Below are 18,590 nucleotides of genomic sequence, written 5' to 3' on the forward strand. Positions count from 1 at the left end.
TACAAAGGATCTGACAGAACAAACAAGACATCAGGGAACCAAACAGTGATGTGGTGTGGATGTGTGTGTTTCAGTTCTTTATCAACAGCATGGATTTTAAAGATGCTTGAGGGAATATAAAAAAACATTTGAAATTTTTATGTAATACAAAAAGGATTTTGAAATACCTAATGTTACTTCTCTCTATAGTCTTAAAACAACATAATTTGGTATGGTATTACGTTGCTACAAAAGTAATTATTAACAGCATATTTTTTCCTGAGACCATGAGTAGCAATGATCTCATCCCTTTCATAGTAAATATTTTATGTCTTTTACTTTCCTAAAATAAAATTCATAAATAATGCAATCTTCTTATACATATAATTTATAACAAATCAATACAATGCACTACACTTACTACTTAAAAAGTAATTTATATTAATATTAGAGGCCTGGTGCACAAAATTCTTGCACTGGGGGGTGGGGGGGAGGCGCGGAGGGATCCCTCAGCCCAGCCTGTGCCCTCTTGCAGTCCGGGACCTCTTGAGAGATGTCCACCTGCCGGCTTAGGCCCAATTCCTCCGGGGATCAGGTCTAAGCCAGCAGTCAGACATTCCTCTTGCAGTCCCGGGTTCTCACAGTCCAGGACCCCTTGCTCCTTACCACCCACCTGCAGCAGAGGCACGAGAGGCTCCGGCCACTGGCACTGCGCTTGCCAGCCGTGAGCCCAGCTTCTGGCTGAGCGGTGCTCCCCCTGTGGGAGCGCACTGACCACCAGGGGGCAGCTTCTGCATTGAGCGTCTGCCCCTGGTGGTCATTGCGCATCATAGCAACCGGTCATTCTGGTAGTTCTGCCCTAACGGTTGCTAAGGCTTTTATTATATAGATACAGTGGGGCCTTGACTTACGAGTGTCCTGACTAACGAGATTTTGAGATACCAGCTGTCTCTCGGCCAATTTTTTGCATTGAGTTGACAGAGTAATTTGAGTTAACGAGCAACGAGCTCCTTAACGAGCTCGGTCTGAGAACAAATTAAACTCGTAAGTCAAGGCCCCACTGTATTTAAAATACATATAGACACTGGAGAACTAGATTAGAATAGAAAATATAATGAAGTGGGTAGATGCTTACATCTGTATATAGTCTCCATGAATGCAACAGCTATAAATGAAGACTGATACAGATATGCTGTATCGATGACTCAAATTCCAGGAGTACTGTAGTTTTTGGTTATGTTTTCCAAATTATGTCAATTCTTGTTAAAATTCGGAACCTTACAAGGTCAAATCTTCTCAATTTATACATCAGTGACATTCCTGGAAAATTCAGCATACATGAAAATCATCTGAAAAATACAATGTGCTTTTATGTAAAGCAGAATTAAATTCTCAGCTTAGATCACTATAAACAGGTTGGGTTTTTTTTTTACCCCCATGAATGCCCAGCATGACATTTCAGTCACTCCAGAGATGGGACAATTCAATTCTTCAGTCCATGGGGTGTCCCACACATTATAAGACATTTCTCCTTTCATCCTCAGCCCCCATCCCCCGACACCCTTCATTATGCTGAGCAAAAATGGCCCTACATTTCCAACACCCCCGCTGAAAACCACTGACAATGAACTTGTTTCCACACATGAGTTCATGGAAATGAGACCTCTAGATTCTTAAGTCCTAAGATTCAACATAACAAACAAATGTTCAGATAAATTCAAAAGGTTTATTGCACCAAATGCCACAAAAAAATGGATCAAAATAATACATGGACAAGTTTTAAGAAAAAAATTTCCATACAATGACATTGATAGCTATTTAACTGATCAAAAATATAAGGTCCTATCAATTTGTCTTCATGGCGCTTCAATGGTAACAAATCCCAGAATTTTCTCCTTGTTTAAACACCACTTAAAGGTAAGCATATTGCAATCTTGCTTCCAAAATATATAGTTCACCAAATTTTGACATTTAAAAATTAACATTCAGAGGGGACTGCTTGATTTAGGCAAGTATTATAACAAAATATCCCCTCCCACAAAGCACAGTACAAAACAAATGGTTCACATTTACCAAGAGAAGCTAAAGACTCAATTTAATGGTGAAAGTATGCATGAACAAAATAGTTCCAAAAGTACATAAGACCGGAAAAATCCAGACATTTAAAAGAATTTGGGGGCGGGGGGTCACTTTATATTCTTTATTTTTATGTACAACCAACTCTAGTGAAGAACCTAAAAAGCTACAGACTAAATTTTTATAAAATCTCAGGACCTAATGATAAGAGCCCCAAACAACAGTTTAGTATCATTTAGCAAGCAGGAATTTCCCTCCCTCCAAAAAAGTTAATTTTTAAAAATATGGTAAGTTTAAAAAGTTGTGATGTGTAAACGGCAGTTCCATGGGATGTGAAAAGATTATAGTTACTTTCATTAAAAAACAGCACACTTCAGAAAAATGGATCGAAGCCTGTACAAAAAGCTATTTAACACTGATAAAAATAAAATACTTTGGAGTTATGCACAAGTATGGAAGCTACATTTTAAATTTTCATTGTCATGTTTAAACATACACAATTATCTTTACATTCGTATCAATCTATTAAAAATAAAACTGCGACATGCTAGAAAGAGGGCCATCACAGGAACACGTATACACTCTGCTCTGTCATGCCTCACTAGCTTGCTTAAAGAAGCAAGATTCTACAAAAGCTACACTCAACAGGTAAGACTTAAAAGTTGAAGAAACCCTAAAGGTAGAATCCTGTCAACTGAGGTAGTTTTTCCAAAAAATTTTTTTAAAAATTTTGTTTTTTGAGGTGGGCATGGGAGAGGGTGGAATCCCTTTTTTGCTTCTGCAGCTAAGACAGAATGAAGCCACTGGGTGGTGTATGGTGTGTGAGTGGGTGTATCTCAACACAAGCCCATGAGATTCTTTTTCTTTTCTACTTTTGGGAAGAGGTTGAATTTAAGACAAACAAAACTTGAATGCTATTGTAAAGGAGGGTTCTAAAAGAGCAGCAACGTTCTCCGTCTGTTTTTCCAGGCGATAGGTGTGAGGATTAGGTTCTGACCGGAACCCTGAGCATCACTGAAACCATCCCCACGTGTGACCCACCTGTGGTTTTCCAACAGACGTTTCCAAGAGTTTTGGAAAAGTAGATTAAAAGGCAAATGAAATCTTCTCAGGTTTTGAGGGGGCTGGGCTCAATCTTTTATGTATGAAGTTTAGAATCAGCCTTTTAAATCTCAATTTCCCCCTATATGGGTCTAATTTTCAACATGCCACATAAGAATGGAATTGATTTTGTATTTAGTTATTTTCTATGAAACCCTGGAAGGCGGTGAATGAGGGAAAGTGCCCAAACGTGTAAACAAGGAACAGGGAACAAGAGATGAGGGAATGCTTTAAACTGGTGCAGATGGAAATGATGTAACACCAGCTATTACCATTAATTTACATGTAATGAAAAGCAAATGACGAGTGAGCTGAGCCACAGGTAAGGTTCATTCTCTCTGTGTAACATCACAACAAGCAATGATGTCATGGAACTAGAGAATTTAAAATACAAACTCAGATGTTAGGCAAAAGAAAACAGAAAAATCTAAAAAGGATGAAAAATTTCAATTTTATGAAAGAAAGACATAAAATAAAAATTAAAGGTCTTAAGAGCTTTAATGCACCCATCTACATTTCACATCATAAAAAAAAAGGAGCGGAAGGCAGCAAATCTGACTTATTCCTAAGAAGTAATACACCCATTTTTTTCCCATTAGGTGCTCTTTCAAACAAATAATTCACTTGCATTTGTAAAAGAAGAGACACACTTATGTAACTTGGTGTTTAAGATAGGATTTTATCAAATAGAAAATCTGAAGTCATTCTAACCCCTAGTCGGGAAGTTACTTCATTTTCTTAGATACAAAGAATACATGGGAAGGACTGAAATTAATTTATAAAAGAGTGAAAGGAAACTGGAGCCTGGTTATAATTAGCTAACAATGTTCTGTTTTACTAGATCAGCTCTTGTCATTTAATGATCAATTTTTTAAGTCATTTTCTTTATCTTGGATGTCAGTACATCGTCTGACAGGGTCATAGTTCATGGTCAGTAAACTAAGAAAAATTTATTTTATAGTAACAGAAAAAAACATGTTTCATGTTTTTTATTTTTTTAAAGTCAACTATGCTAGCAAATAAACAATTCCTCATTTTGGCAGGTTTGATACTATGGGGGAGTTAATTTCTGGAACAGTGTTTTGAAAAGTATGTAGGAATTAGAAGGCACAGAGATGATAATGTAAAAATGTAGACCATGTATGAATTGTTTATAAATGTTCAAACTAATTGCTTTCATTAGTCATCCTGAACTGTTGCAGGTTTCATTTCCCACCAGGACAGCTGTGCCTTGTAGAGTATAAATAGTCATTTGTATTAGCTATTACAGGAAGAAAGTGGCTTTGGCTAGAAGAATTTAGCAACAGGAATACTCTTGAGCTTATAGAAATAACTTTGGTAAATGGCCTCTCTTAAAGAGGCTGCTGAAAGCTCTGAAGTGTAAGGTTAAACACACGGTATCAGACTGTGTAATTTGCTGCTACAAACTCCATCCTGATGGGATTAAGATGCTACATTGATTCTTGGGTTTATTGCACCAACAATCCACCTCTAACCTACCTGTGGCTGTATCTGAGACAAGGTAAACTCCAAGAAGATGTGAAAAGAGCGGGTCCCTATAGCACTCTCTTCCCCACAGTCAATATTCTTCCCTGTTTTAGGTCAAACTGTCGCTCCCACAGCCACCAGAGCTGACAAGGGCCCATGTGGCTTTCTTTACTTCACCTTTTGTAAAAAGCAAACTCCGACTTGGAATCTGAAATCCTTTCCTGATGTCTTCTTAGAATAGTGGAATATGCTTTCTCCAGTGTGGAGAGCTCATGGGTCAGCTCTGAAGCATTTTCCCGCTGGAATGGTCTGCACATTGTTTACCTCCTGCTCCAAAGTCCCTTGTCGTTTGGCCCAAACACACAAGGCGAGCAGTACCAACAGCTTAGTGTGTAGTGTAGTGCATATGCTTCCTCCTTCCAGAAAGGTCACTCTCTCTGTTGACTCCTGGGTAACAAAGACCTACAGTGTTCATGAGAAACACACATGCCATTATGTCAAGTAAACCTAAGTTCCAATAAAGCATCCACTTGAAAGCAACAAGATAAAACAAGACAAAGCAGTGGAATGACTGTTTCTGTTTGCTCTTCTTATGCTTTGGACGTCATGGAGAGCTTATTCTCTTCTCCTTCACATGAGAATATGTGTGTTTTCTCTGCCAAGGGAGAATGGTCCTGAGCTTAAGCTTATAAGAGTATCTGAGCCACATACGGAGAATGAGTACTGGCGATAGCAGTCAACAGAGGCAGGTCGTTCGATTCAATCCTGAATATTGAATAAAAGGAAAAGATTATTAATTTAAAGTAACATGATTCTGCAGTTAAGTATTATTGCTAGGGACCAAGCTTGCTAGTTCATTGCTTAAAACAAAAGAAAAAGTAAGAGGGATAGCAAGATGATAAACCTGTTCTTTTAATTATGACTTCCTAGTGGACAATGACCAGAGGACAAAGGCCAGGAGGTGTGCTGGGCACACGTGTGGACATAAAACTGTTCTTCCACAGCAGGGGCCACCGAGTCCAATCCCATTACTTTCCTGTATTCCCTGTACAGCCTCATTGTTATACTTTAATGTTTCCTCCACTGTCTCCTCATTCATCCCTAATGCACACAGACTCTGCTCCTAAGTTACAACTAGTCTTAGGAAAATGATGGTGGCAATTCCTTCAAAAACCTTGGGGGTTTGTTCAACAGGTTATACAAGTTAGATAACATTAAGCAACATTCTGAGAGAAAGCAACACTAACAGATGCTGAGTCAAGAGACATGGCATCTGATGGACCTGGCTTTGGCGGCCTCTCTTAAAGCAGAGGCGGATGCAGCATGGGCCAGGCTAAATGCTGACAAATGTCCTGAAAAAAAGGAGGAGTGCTTCAGTCCGTGAAATAAGTCCTAATCTTTCCATTGAATTCCACAAAAAATTAAAAATGAAATTTCAATGACCTCATGAAGTTTTTCCTACGCCTTTTCCAGTAATGCTCCCTGCAGGTCTACTTCCAGGTCTGCCACATGGGAACACTGTGGCCCTGACAGTGGGGAAGGGGCTAGAGAGGCTGGGGATGATTCCCACTAATCATCTAAATCAGCACTAAGAAACAGAACTAAGAGATCTAAATCAGAACTAAGAAAAACAAACAAAAAAATACAAGCGAGAGATACTCTGTAAGTTAACTGCAAAAGCAAATGCCTCCAAAGGGGGAAATATTTTAAAAATGAGGTATGTAAGAAAAATGTATAACATGAAGTTCTAAGAGCCAAACACAAAAACACAGTAAAGGCCTGAGTCTTGATACTTTGATTATCCGGCTTAAAAGAAAATTTCAAGGTCGACAACACATATACAATATTTTCTTGCCCAAATTAGGGGAACCATCATGGTAGGTAAGGAGGACAAGTCCCCACGTCTTCTTTAGAGAAGTCATGTCAGAGACCCTCAAGAAGATGCTGTACAACATGAGTAACATAAGCAAGTCTCCTCTCCTGGTGGGCTTATCATCCCAGGGAGGAAGGTACAGCCAGCCCCCGTGAACAGGCAGGCAGGCCCCTGCCTCCCAACATGGTTGCATCGGACAGCTTGTGACTTGGACATCTTACTGAAATGACTACAGATGGGCAAACAGAGTGGAGTGTAATTTTTCACATTCACACATAAAATAACCCAGGGAGAAGATTAACATAAAGTACCACCAGCTTAAAGTTTGCGCTTATTTCCACTATCAGAAACAAGGAACATGCTGTTAATTGGAGAGCAGCACAGGCACATGGGTCTGTGGGTACAGTGCTAGGGACAGCCCCATCACAGGGAGAAGAAAGGGTGACACTTCACCGAACTCACCCCAGTACGACACCTAATTCTTTCACATGGACTCGTGTGTGTCCACGAAGATATTCAGACAGCATCTTACTTTTCAGATACATCTCCTGTAGTCGATCTTCAAGATGCATGATGCACTGTGAAGCCAATAACATTCACAATGAGGGCTAGAATGGAAACCTCTGCCAGCATTCAAAGAGCTAGGGTTCTCCTGATTCATTCTTAAGTCTATAACTATAATCTAATCTCTTTCAAATACCCTTAAAAAGTTACAAGCCATCTCAAACCCTATCACCAGCAGGTTTTGTAAAACAAAGTTTATTTCTTCCGATGACTAATAAGATTTTCATATATTATCTTCTAGTCTTTTCTAAAAAGCATTTGTTGAAATCATTCTATAAGTGCTTCTAAAAAACTTTATAATAATCCTTTCCCTGTGTTAGTAAAAATTCTTTATCAATGTAATTTTATGGCTAAATTTTTTTTTAAGAATGTGCATTTACCATTATTTACTTAACCACATAGCAATTTGCATTTTTGTTCTAAACATTGTAAAGGACATCTCTGTTGTAGTAGTATTTCCCTACATATCAGATTATTTGGGCACAATACATTCTCAGAAGTATATTTTGAAGTGTTTTTTTTTTTTTGGCTCTGGAGTCTATTTTAACTAGGTCTTTAAAAACAATAAAGAAAGGGCAATTATTTTCAGGACATCACTACCCTTGGAATTGTGTCCAACTTCATTTTTTAGAGAATAGCAACCATCTGTGTCTTTCACCAGAGGCAAATGCTTCTGCATTTGGCAGGAAGAGCTCTCCAAGCATCTTCAGTAAGACACCTGATGGCTTTGGCAAGGGTAATTCTATCACACATAATTTTCTTCTAGACCATTACGCCTGCTATTTTCAAGGTAAAAAAGATTAACAGATGCATTTGAGAATGTTGATCTTGACCATCTGGCCTGATCAGTGACATGGAAAAAGTATCCATTAGAGATGTAATCTTTTCAGTTTTCCATTGGCTTAAAATCTTAAATGCCTTGTGCTGGGTGGATGAAACACAACTGGTAAGTGACTAAGAGTAATAATCAAAGCAAGGAGGACTTCACCAATCCTCATGAACATGGTCCCCCAAATAAACAGAGTTTAGTGGTGAAAGGCTCTCCCTCCTGTTAAGTTTTAGTTCCTTATGGAGTAAATATAAAAATTTTAATAAGAATATTATAAAATATTAAAAAATATTCACATTACATGAATCCTTTGTGTTTTAGAATAGTTAATCTGCAGTGTATTCATAGTCTCCATGAAACTTATATGCTGTGATGTCAAAATAAAGAAAACACTGGTCTATATGGAATGTATACTATTTTTGAAATCAAAGTATTTAGATTTTTTTTTAAAAGGCTTGATTATTAAATAGAATTTTTTCCGTTTTTCCTTCTCCTTTCTGGTATCTTAAACCTGAGATGGGGTTTTTTAATTTTTAATTTCTGAAAATTTAAATAGCTACTTTCCCTTTTATACTGATGGCTCTAATAGGCATTTAATCATATGTTTCATTGAAATGATTTTTAAGGTGAATTTTAAACTGCAGATGAAATTTCTTCTGATCTTGGTTTTGTCAGGCTAAGTAAGCCATGCATATTATTAAGTGGTTAAACATATTTTGGTCCAAATGAAGAAAAAAATCAGCTACAGTAATTTATTGGTTGGAAAATGAAGATGTCAAAAGTAACAAGGGCTATGTATTAGAGAATAAAATATAAAAGTTGGTAAATACTTAAAACAGTAAGAAACTATAAAATCTAACATATCTTCCTTCCCTTACAGAAAAAGAGATTTCAGCCTCAAAATCAGCCTGATGCAACTTGCTACTAGGAAGAAAAAGCGACTCTAAATATAGAACAAAAGTTAGATGATAGGAACCTGAGAGTTCCTCACACGATTACCCCAGGGACAGGTGATCTGCAAGAGCAAACTTCAGTTTAAAGCCCAAATAAATATTTTAGTGAAAAGGTGGTGTTGGTCTTTACAACCATTAACCCTGTTTTATGAAAGTGGTTATTAACAATCACACGGACAGTAGCTGCCTCCTGAGTGCTTAGAGCATCTAACACCATCCCAAGTGCTTTACGTGAATCATTTAATTTTTTCTAACCATATGAGTTAGGTTCTATTATATCCCCAGCTTTACAGACAAGGGAATTGAGAAGTCACACAGGAAGCAGCTGAGCCTGTGTCTGACTTTAGGCTATTGGACTCTCAAGCCCAGGCAGTGGCCACTACTGTACACTGGCTCTGCTTTGACCGCTGAAAAAGCAGTAAGTACTTCAGCCCTAATTTTCAGAGGATTCTCTTAACATGCTTGTTACAAATGAGAAAGCTGAGGTTCAGAGACACTTGTCCACCATCACACAACAGATTGATGGCAAAGCCTAGACTTGAACCCAGTCACTGTTATGCCACACTGTCTACTTAGACAGTGGGTTATATTGAAATAACAGAGGGTTATTTCAAAGCACTTTCTTCATGGCCATAAAAATCCTATTTCTGAGGCATGTGGTACCACTGTAGATTCAGCCATAAGAACCCAGGAAAATTACCCTCCATTAGCAATTAGCGTAGGTAATTAATATTCAGCTTCCAACTTTGTTGTTAAATATCTCTGTATCTTTTGTGGAGGCCAGAAGGGAGACAACAAATGTTCTGGTTTGGGGTTATTCTTTAGAGAGCAAAAGCCTGCAGAGGGAGGAAGGAGCAAAGAAGGTGAGCGTAACTTATATCTAAGCCCATGTCCCCAAGTTTTTCCTAGTGATGCCCTCAAGCCTCACTCCCACTTTTCTCCCTTCCCCTCTAAATATATTTTCTCTCAATCTCTCTCTACATGTACACACACCTTGAAGAGAATTTGCCTTGTATATTAATTCCAATAACTCAGGAAGAGCTGTCGATAATTTTCTAGGAATTGATGGCTCATTCGTTGTTTGAATTTAATATAACATCATGAAAGTGATTTTAAAATCCCATTTGAAAAGGAATAACTGATACCATCTTCTATGGGTATGGCACTTTGGAATTTCAAGTGTTTACATGAGCTATATTCTATTTTATCTGCTAATGACTTGTGAGGGTGGTCCCTGAAAACAAACTACAATTCCTTCAGGAATCAGCGTGCTTGATATGAATCTAATAAAAGGAAAAACAATTCGTTCTCCAAAGGAGGATTTAAAATTTCCCTTTATGCTTGTCCCTCTCCCCACATCTAACTTACTTTACTATATACAGTGGAACCTCGGTTCTCTAACTTAATTCATTCCGGACGGCTGTTCAAGAAGTGATTTGTTCAAAAACCAAGTAATTTTTCCCCCCATTAGAAATATTATAGATCGAATTAATTCGTTCCAGATGCCCAAATCATTGCCTGTTTTAACCATTCTTATATATAGTACATGTCTAATGTACTATTTTACCTATAAACAAGCACTTCTTTTCTTAAAGTTATCAAACCACCTACTAGCCTTAAATGAATCACTTTCAGGACTCATTTCAGCGGTGTCTTTTAGGAGGTCAACATGCAGCATCTTCACTTTTTCACATATCAATGAAATGCAGTCACCAGCTAATTGCTTTTCCTTTATCCGATCAACAAGTTTTTCTACCTCTTTAATTGCCTGTGATCATTTTCTTTCATACCCTAAGCCAGTGATGGCGAACCTTTTGAGCTCGGCGTGTCAGCATTTTGAAAAACCCTAACTTAACTCTGGTGCCGTGTCACATATAGAAATTTTTTGATATTTGCAACCATAGTAAAACAAAGACTTACATTTTTGATATTTATTTTATATATTTAAATGCCATTTAACAAAGAAAAATCAACCAAAAAAATGAGTTTGCGTGTCACCTCTGACATGCATGTCATAGGTTCGCCATCACTGCCCTAAGCACTCCTGATGGCCTCTTTATTTATTTTTTTAATATACATTTTTAATTGTTGATAGGGCCTCTTTATCTTTTGAAATTGTGCTAATCATCCACTTTGCCAGCAACAAAGGCAAAACAACAATAACAACAACAACAACTAACCCACAAAAATATTCACTGCACAATTTCCAAGATTTAGAGGTAAATTGACTGGCATTCCCTCCTTTGTTTGTGGCCTAAGAGATGCTTTTTGTTAAGCTGAAAGGGCTGTCAGGTCCAGAACTAAACTTTTGTTCAAAGACTTAGACATTTTTTTCCATGAACAACCTTGTCAAAACCGAAATGTTCAAGATGGGAGATGTTCGAGAGCCGAGGTTTAACTGTACCTGTTGAAAAAGATTTGTCACTCTACGTTATTTGTTTTCATGGAAGGGCTATTGTTTCTAAAGTCTATCATTTGCTGGTTTTATGTTGAATATTCTATATTTACTTAGACTATCGTCTAATTGTACCCAAAAGGATACATGTGAATTTATTATTTTAAAAAGTATCGTTAAAAGTGTTTTTAAACTTATCATCAATAGTAGATGAAAACCATTATTGCAAAGAAAAAAAAAGTGTCTTTAAACTATATTTCTTTGGTGATGCGAGAACAAATACTTACAAAATCAGCAGGGAGGTGAAGCTTGTAAAGCTGTAAAATGGATTGAAGTAAACTGGACACCTGACTAGAGACCAGGACATCCTGGCCTAGTTTCGTGCTGTCCATCACTTTCCTCTGACTGGTGGCCACCTGCACACTCCACTTGTCCGTGTCTGCGATAATACAGACGGCTTCAGCTATGGGCTCGTCAAGCACTGGATGCTGGAAGAGAAGCACAGTGGGTCAGGTTTTCGCAACACTCCAAATGACCTCGGAATGTCCTGGGTTTCTGTCCAGGATTAGACTCAGTTCAGAAGCTGATGGTAAGAGCTACAGAAATTTAGAGATTTACAGGGACTAAAATAAGAGTGTCATCATTAAATCATCATTTAAAAATTAATTTATAAAAGCTGCATTTAATCGTTTCTTTCTTATACCCAGGAGGTACACTATAAATGTTATTAAATGTTCATACATAAGGAAAAGATACGTGCCCTCCCTACATTCAGGATATTAAAATTCATTTCCTTTTGAAAGGCTGCACTCTCCTCTTGAGATGGAAAATAAGATATTAGAATAAGGTGTAGGATTCTATTGCCATATCTCCAATAAGAAGGTGTGGCAGAGTAAATTAATATTCCCTTATAGTTTTAATCACTAAGCAATGCTTACTTAGTAAGTGCATAAATCAACTCCAACAACCAACTGAAAGCAGACTGGGGTGTGAATTTATTTATCTGGAGAGTCCAAAAGGAAAAAATATGGCTTCTGAAGAACATACTTAAAATACAAAATCCTCAATAACCGAGATTTAGGGATAGAGCGGGTTAACTTAGTAAACTGTACCACAGGGCAAATGGTAAACACTGAATTAGTCAAGGAAGAGGGCCTTACCAAAAAATCAATTTCTCAAAATTGATGAAAGTATAAAACTGCTTCAACACCAACACCTTTTATATTCATATTTAGTATCCCACATGTGTGCAAATCAACATTATAACAGGACTGTCCTTCTAGGCCCAAATTAAGAGAGAGAGAGAGTATACGGGACAGACACAGACACACCTTCTGGGCAATGGACATAAGCACATGTTTCTAACATTTACCAAAGGAAAACTGGTACTGCCTCCTTCTGTAACTCAATCCCTTCTACTACCTGGTGGTGGGCATCTGTTGCTTTTGGCAACTTTAGCATATCTTCCTCCCAGTAAGTGCAACCTTATTTCCTTTCGGAGAATGACTTTCTTAGATAAGACCTGGAGGCCCCACCCTTCCTCCAGCAGGGTGTGCTAGCATGACCCAAGCTAGGCCAATTAGATGCTCCTTCCCCATGATTTCCCTGTGGTCAGGAGGACAAGAATGGTTGGCACCACCACTTTCCTAGTCCTTGGTTCCTGGACTTTCATAGTTTCCTTGTTTTCTGTCTATTCTAAGATTAGTTCTTTGGCCTTCTTATCAATTCTATGAACCTTTAATATCCTTCCAATACAGTTCCTTTTGCCTACATTACTGAGAGTTGGTTTCTGCTACTCACAACAAAGAACCCAAACAGATACACAGCCCTACCTCAGATCATGATTACCTGAGATGTTTAAGATCTAACACTAGTAGTGAAAAGACTACCAACAGGAACCCAAGGGGTATGCTGTCACACAGCAAGTTTAGCAGGTGATGTGGCTCCCTCGTTGTGGGCTTTTTCATTGGAAGGGAAGTCTATCCAGCTTTGTGTCCTTTCTCACAGATGGGAGAAGTGACTGGTGGGTTGAATGGAAACTTTGTGGGGCCAACACCCTTTCCTATACTATGTTCATGAGGGAAACTTTCAGGGATTAGAATATTTTCTTATTGAAATAGTAGCAAATCAGGCAAAGTTTAATGGTCCCACATTTATTTACTAGTAAGTGTATGTTCAAATACTCTCAAACATGAGAAATAAAGAATCTGACAAAGCAGATTCCTGAATTAATGAATCCCAGTTTCCTAAGAATGGTTCTCATTTTCTAGACTTGTTAATCAAACAGTGGAAAAGTTTTCTCACACATGACCCTGCATTCCCACTCTTACCTAAGGGTTTTGTGGCCCCTCACCCCTACTCTTCCGACACATACATATACACATTCTCCAAAACGGAAAGCCTCAGTGACTTCCCTTTACAAATTCCTGGAACTTCTTGCTCAATCAATGTGTCATTAATTCACAGCAAGATGACAATGACTTGTCATTGATGTACCTGGTCTTTATGAACAAAGAAAATGGAAATAAAGAAATTAAACATGGACACAGATAATAGGGTGGTGAAGGCCTGGGGCAGGGGGCAGGGGCGGCCTAGAAGAGGTCAATGGGGGAAAACGGTACATATGTAATACTTTCAACAATAAAGATTTAAAAAAAGAAATGAAAAACATTTGTATTTTGAGCTCAATCCTCTTTAATGCTTTACATTTATCAGAAATTCACTGTGTGCTGGGTATAGCACAGAACAGATCTATAATATGAACCTTTCCTTCAAGGGACTTATATTCTGAAAGTATATATAATCATTACTGACCATATGCATATATATATATATGAGAGTTTAGCTTTTTTATGGATTAATTATCTGCAGTAGATATTTGGGTCCAGTTCCTAATTCAAATCATTTCCCTAAGTGATTCCCCACCACCGTAGTAGGGAAGGAAAGTGTGTGTCAATCCAAGGAAAGTACAAAGACTGTAAGTTACATGGTACCACCACCACCAACAACACAAAGAGCTTTGTTTTAAGCAATAAACTGCCAGAATAGGAGCAATGAGGCTCCCTGGGAGGTGATGGATGGGAGATTCTCCAAGCATGAGTTACTTCAGATGGTTGCAGATTCACACATGATAACGAAGGGGACAGAGAACTGGCTCAATTATTTTAAGAGGAGGAACTAAATGGGCTAGAGAATGTAAAAAACAATCAAACGTGAAAAATGAGCATGAGTCATTTTTAAATCACTGGAGCAAAGAGGCAGCATGTGAGGTGGAAACTGGGGAACGAAGAAAGATGAATGGGTCCACGGGCTGGGATAGACTGACAGAAATTTGGGAGCCCATTCCTTAAAACAGGGAGCTGAATCTTTGTTCCCTGTATTCTTAGCCCCTGACATAAAATCTGGTATTTGAAAAATGTTACTAAAGTAATATGAAACAAGTTAAGCACAAGCAAATGGCAGAATTGATGAGCATGCTCCATTCCCTAACATAGGTACTGCTGATTTTATGTATGCAGGCTCAAGGGACAGAAAAGAACCAGCTAAATGTTTCTAGAAAATTATTTTTAAAATATTCAAAGAATTGCACCTTCCCAGGCCACTAAATAACTAACACATAATCCCCTGAATATTTCCACAGGGCAACCCAATTGCCTCCATCTAACTATATCATCCAGTAGCTACTCACTTATTTACTGAAAAAAGAACACTTTTTAAAGGCAGATGGAAATGGGAGGGAAATATAAATAGTCGAGAAAAAATAAATGAATGCTGGAGAAAGAGAAAAATAACATCAGCAACAACTTTAGTTACATTTAAGGGGGCACCAGGGCGACCAGTTGCCCATAGGTAATATGGTTTAAACTTCTACTGGGGCACAGAGTTAAAGCTTAAGTTCCAGTGATTCTGGAAGTTTCTGAGATATATCTTTCCAAAGGAAACACAACCTCATTAAAGAGCTTATTAGTTAATCTCTGAGATTTTAGAAGAGTGATTTTCAACCTTTTTAATCTCATGATGCACATAAACTAATTACTAAAATTCTGCAGCACACCAAAAATATTTTTTTTTGGTCAATCTGATAAAAAATAGATATAATTTTGATTTATTCACACTGGATGTTGTGTTAACTGATATCATTTTTTAATTTGACAATCTAAGGGAAAAGAGGTTGTGCCCCTGACTAGTAAGATATTGCATGTTTTAAAAATTCTTGCGGCACACTGGTTGGAAATCACAGTTTTAGAATTTAAAGAACTCTAAGACCCAGAAGACCCTGGTTGGATTTATCACAGAAACGCACACCCACACACACCCTATGCCCCGGTGTTGACTAAAGTTCCTGTTAGGAAAGGCTCTACTTTTAAGGCTTATAGAGAACCACAAATAAACAAAGGAAATACTGAATTACATGTAGTATATTTGTAATACTTTTTCCTATTAGCCTTATCTTAATTTTAGAAGCAATTAATAATGAAACCTGTTAGGGATTTTTTTTATCCTCACCTGAGGATATGTTTATTGATTATTTTAGAGAGATAGGCAAGAAGGGAGAGGGAAAGGGAGATAGAGGGAAGGAGGGAGGGAGGGAGAAACATTGATATGAGAGAGAAACATCAATCAGCTGCCTCCCATATGTGCCCCAACTGGAACCTGCAACACAGGTATGTGTCCTGACCGGGAATCAAACCCACAACCTTTTGGTATATGGGATGACACTCCAACCAACTGAACCACCCGGCCAGGGCTAGGACAATTTTTTAAGTTCACAATTTTATCACATTCACGTGCACATCAGGGTACAAACACACACATTTCTCAGCCATAACATACATGGAGCAGTACTTTAAAGAAATGCTATAAAACATAAGATGGAATGATTCCAACATCTGTGAAATGCCTGACTCAACCATCTGCTATTCTTAGGGTTTTGAGCTTAGGCGAGGGGACTAGAAAAAAAGAAATAGCAGGTGAGGCTTGGCTGCATCCCAACACTGACACATGAACCAAAGGAGTCTGGCTTCCTATGGCTCTTCTGTAAAAGGAGACACAATATAAATATCAGCTTGGCAAGTAAGATTACTTAGTAAGAATCGTCTTCCTAATATTAAACACCCCCCCCACCCAAAGTTCTCTTCCCAAACATTTCTGTCTCAGATTAAACAGAACCTCTGACATTTGAGTTTTGAATGAAAATCTGAAGAAAATATTAACATTAAAAACAGTCATTTCCACTTAAAATGCTTGTTTGGTTGAAAGCTTTACCAACCTTATAGACACATATATTAATTTTCCCTTTTTCTCTCAAGCCTGAAGAGAATCAATTTTAAAGTTCGTTTCTTGCCCACAGAGTTTGTTAAATTCTCTTATCAGAATGAGTCTGCAGTATGTTTCTACTTCCTCCACAATCTGAGACTTCCAAGTGTCCACAGCCCACTAACCCAGGTAGCACCCCAGAGCTACCAACCCTCAACAGCCCCTAATGCTTCTTGCCACCTCTTCCAGACAAACCATTGCCAGCATTTTCCATGCCTCCCCCAGAAACGTAATCAGGCAACTCATAAACTTCTGATGGAGACTGGAGGATGAATGAACACTGGAGATCAATAAAGGCAGCATGGATCAGTGGTTGAGCGGTGACATATGAACCAGGAGGTCACGGTTCGATTCCCAGTCAGGGCACATGCCGGGGATGCGGGCTCGATCCCCAGTGTGGAGTGTGCAGGAGGCAGTTAATCAATGATTCTCTCTCATCATTGATGGTTCTCTCTCTCCCTCTCTGAAATCAATAAAAATATATAAAAAATAAAAGAACTGCAGGTGGTCGTTAGGGTGGATGGCCAGTCTCCACCAGAGGAACGAAGTAGCGACAATATGCCATTATTTCTGCCTTGCTCTACTTGATGAGAGTTAGAAACAATCATTTATTTAGCTCTACCTAGTCAATATCTAATTTATCCTAACTACTTTCCTGTTCAGATTTCTCAAGATAAATGAACAAATGAAATGCTGTTATAGATCTTAAAAGGTTTCTCAAGTACTTTTTGCTTATTATATCTTGTGGAATCGACAGAACAAGTCTGGGTAATTCGCAGGCACTTAGGCTTTGTGGGTCTGTGTCCTGGGAGTGTTGTGCCTAGGACACTCCAACACCCAGGTTCTGGATCAGATCTCTGAGGGCACAAAACACACTGTTCTGGCTGCCGTGCACATGCCTTCCACCTGCCTCAAACTTCCAGGAACACGCCAGGTCTACAGGTAATGCCTGGGTGATCAGAAGAACTGTGGTCCTGACATTTCAACAAAAGGCAGTAAGATAACAGCAAAGGCACTGAAGTCAGATCGGACTGGGCTTGCATGCTGTCACTTACTAGCTGTGGGACTTTAGCAACTCAATCTGGGCCTCGGTTTCTACATCTGTATAATGTGATAGTACCTGATTCATAGTTTCCGTGAGGTTTAATTCACAGAGGCTTTCTGTGAGATACATATGTATGAAACATGTAGCTACGTGCCTAATGCTTATTAGGTACGTTTGATGAGCTTTCTTATACCACCCCCTCTCTAAATTAATCGTGTCCACTAAACCTTTAAACTTCTTAAAATACCACATTGTCATTTCCCTCACCAACTCAAAAACTTACTCCAGTACATATCACCCAAACACTTAGGTTCAAGTGTCTCTTTATCCATACCTAAAGCTCTCCAGTCTGGGCCCACCTTCACCTTTACATATTTACCTCCCAGGGCTCGAGAAGAAAACACCTTCTCCGGGCAGGGAGGACCCCTGCCTCCCACCTCGGGCTGTGCCCAGAATGTCTTCCCTGCTACTTTTGAAATGTCTAATCCTTCCAGGACCCAGTTTGGGTCCCATCTCCACCCATCCCCCACCCCCACATCCTCTGCTCTTCCTTTAACTTCTGAAACATCTACATTTTGGTGTTTAATCCCACTGTCTTAACTTGTTCTTGATCTCACATCTGTTTGTCTACTCGGTGATTTCATAAGTAACCCAAGGAGAGAAATCCCATTTTATTTTTGTTCTTTAGCCTCTGAAATAAGCCTAACAAATTACTAGGCATGTGCTAAATATCTAATATATGCTGGCTCCATTGAACAATTCTCGACTCAGATTTCTTTACTTTTGGATTCAATACAGTTCTATTAAGTCATCGCACAATTATTAATATATTTGTTTTCCGCGTACCACATTTAAATGACTAACATTTCACATAATTACCTATTTTTAACTTAAAGATCAGAAAAAAACCATTCCCACATACATGCTCCCTATAACTACTTATTACTTCATCATGCCTTTTCCCTGTGGGA

At 38.5% G+C, this 18,590-nt stretch overlaps 1 protein-coding gene across 4 annotated transcripts in view; it reads right to left on the bottom strand.

Annotated features, from left to right (window-relative positions):
* Nucleotides 1–1,685: 1,685 nt before the first annotated feature.
* Nucleotides 1,686–18,590, bottom strand: part of FNIP2 (folliculin interacting protein 2) — a 130,100-nt gene continuing 113,195 nt past the window's right edge. For all 4 annotated transcript variants that reach the window (XM_070415396.1, XM_070415398.1, XM_070415397.1 and 1 more), the window contains 3 exons: nucleotides 11,546–11,746; nucleotides 6,980–7,095; nucleotides 1,686–5,409 (listed from right to left, as the gene is read on the bottom strand). In XM_070415396.1, coding sequence (XP_070271497.1) covers nucleotides 5,331–5,409; nucleotides 6,980–7,095; nucleotides 11,546–11,746 — 396 coding nt within the window. In that variant the 3' untranslated portion in view covers nucleotides 1,686–5,330. The remainder of the gene's footprint in view (nucleotides 5,410–6,979; nucleotides 7,096–11,545; nucleotides 11,747–18,590) is intronic.

Source organism: Myotis yumanensis, unplaced genomic scaffold (genome assembly GCF_028538775.1).
Source record: "Myotis yumanensis isolate MYYU_CA2020_CCGP unplaced genomic scaffold, mMyoYum1.0.hap1 SCAF_5, whole genome shotgun sequence".
NCBI classification, from domain to species: domain Eukaryota; kingdom Metazoa; phylum Chordata; class Mammalia; order Chiroptera; family Vespertilionidae; genus Myotis; species Myotis yumanensis.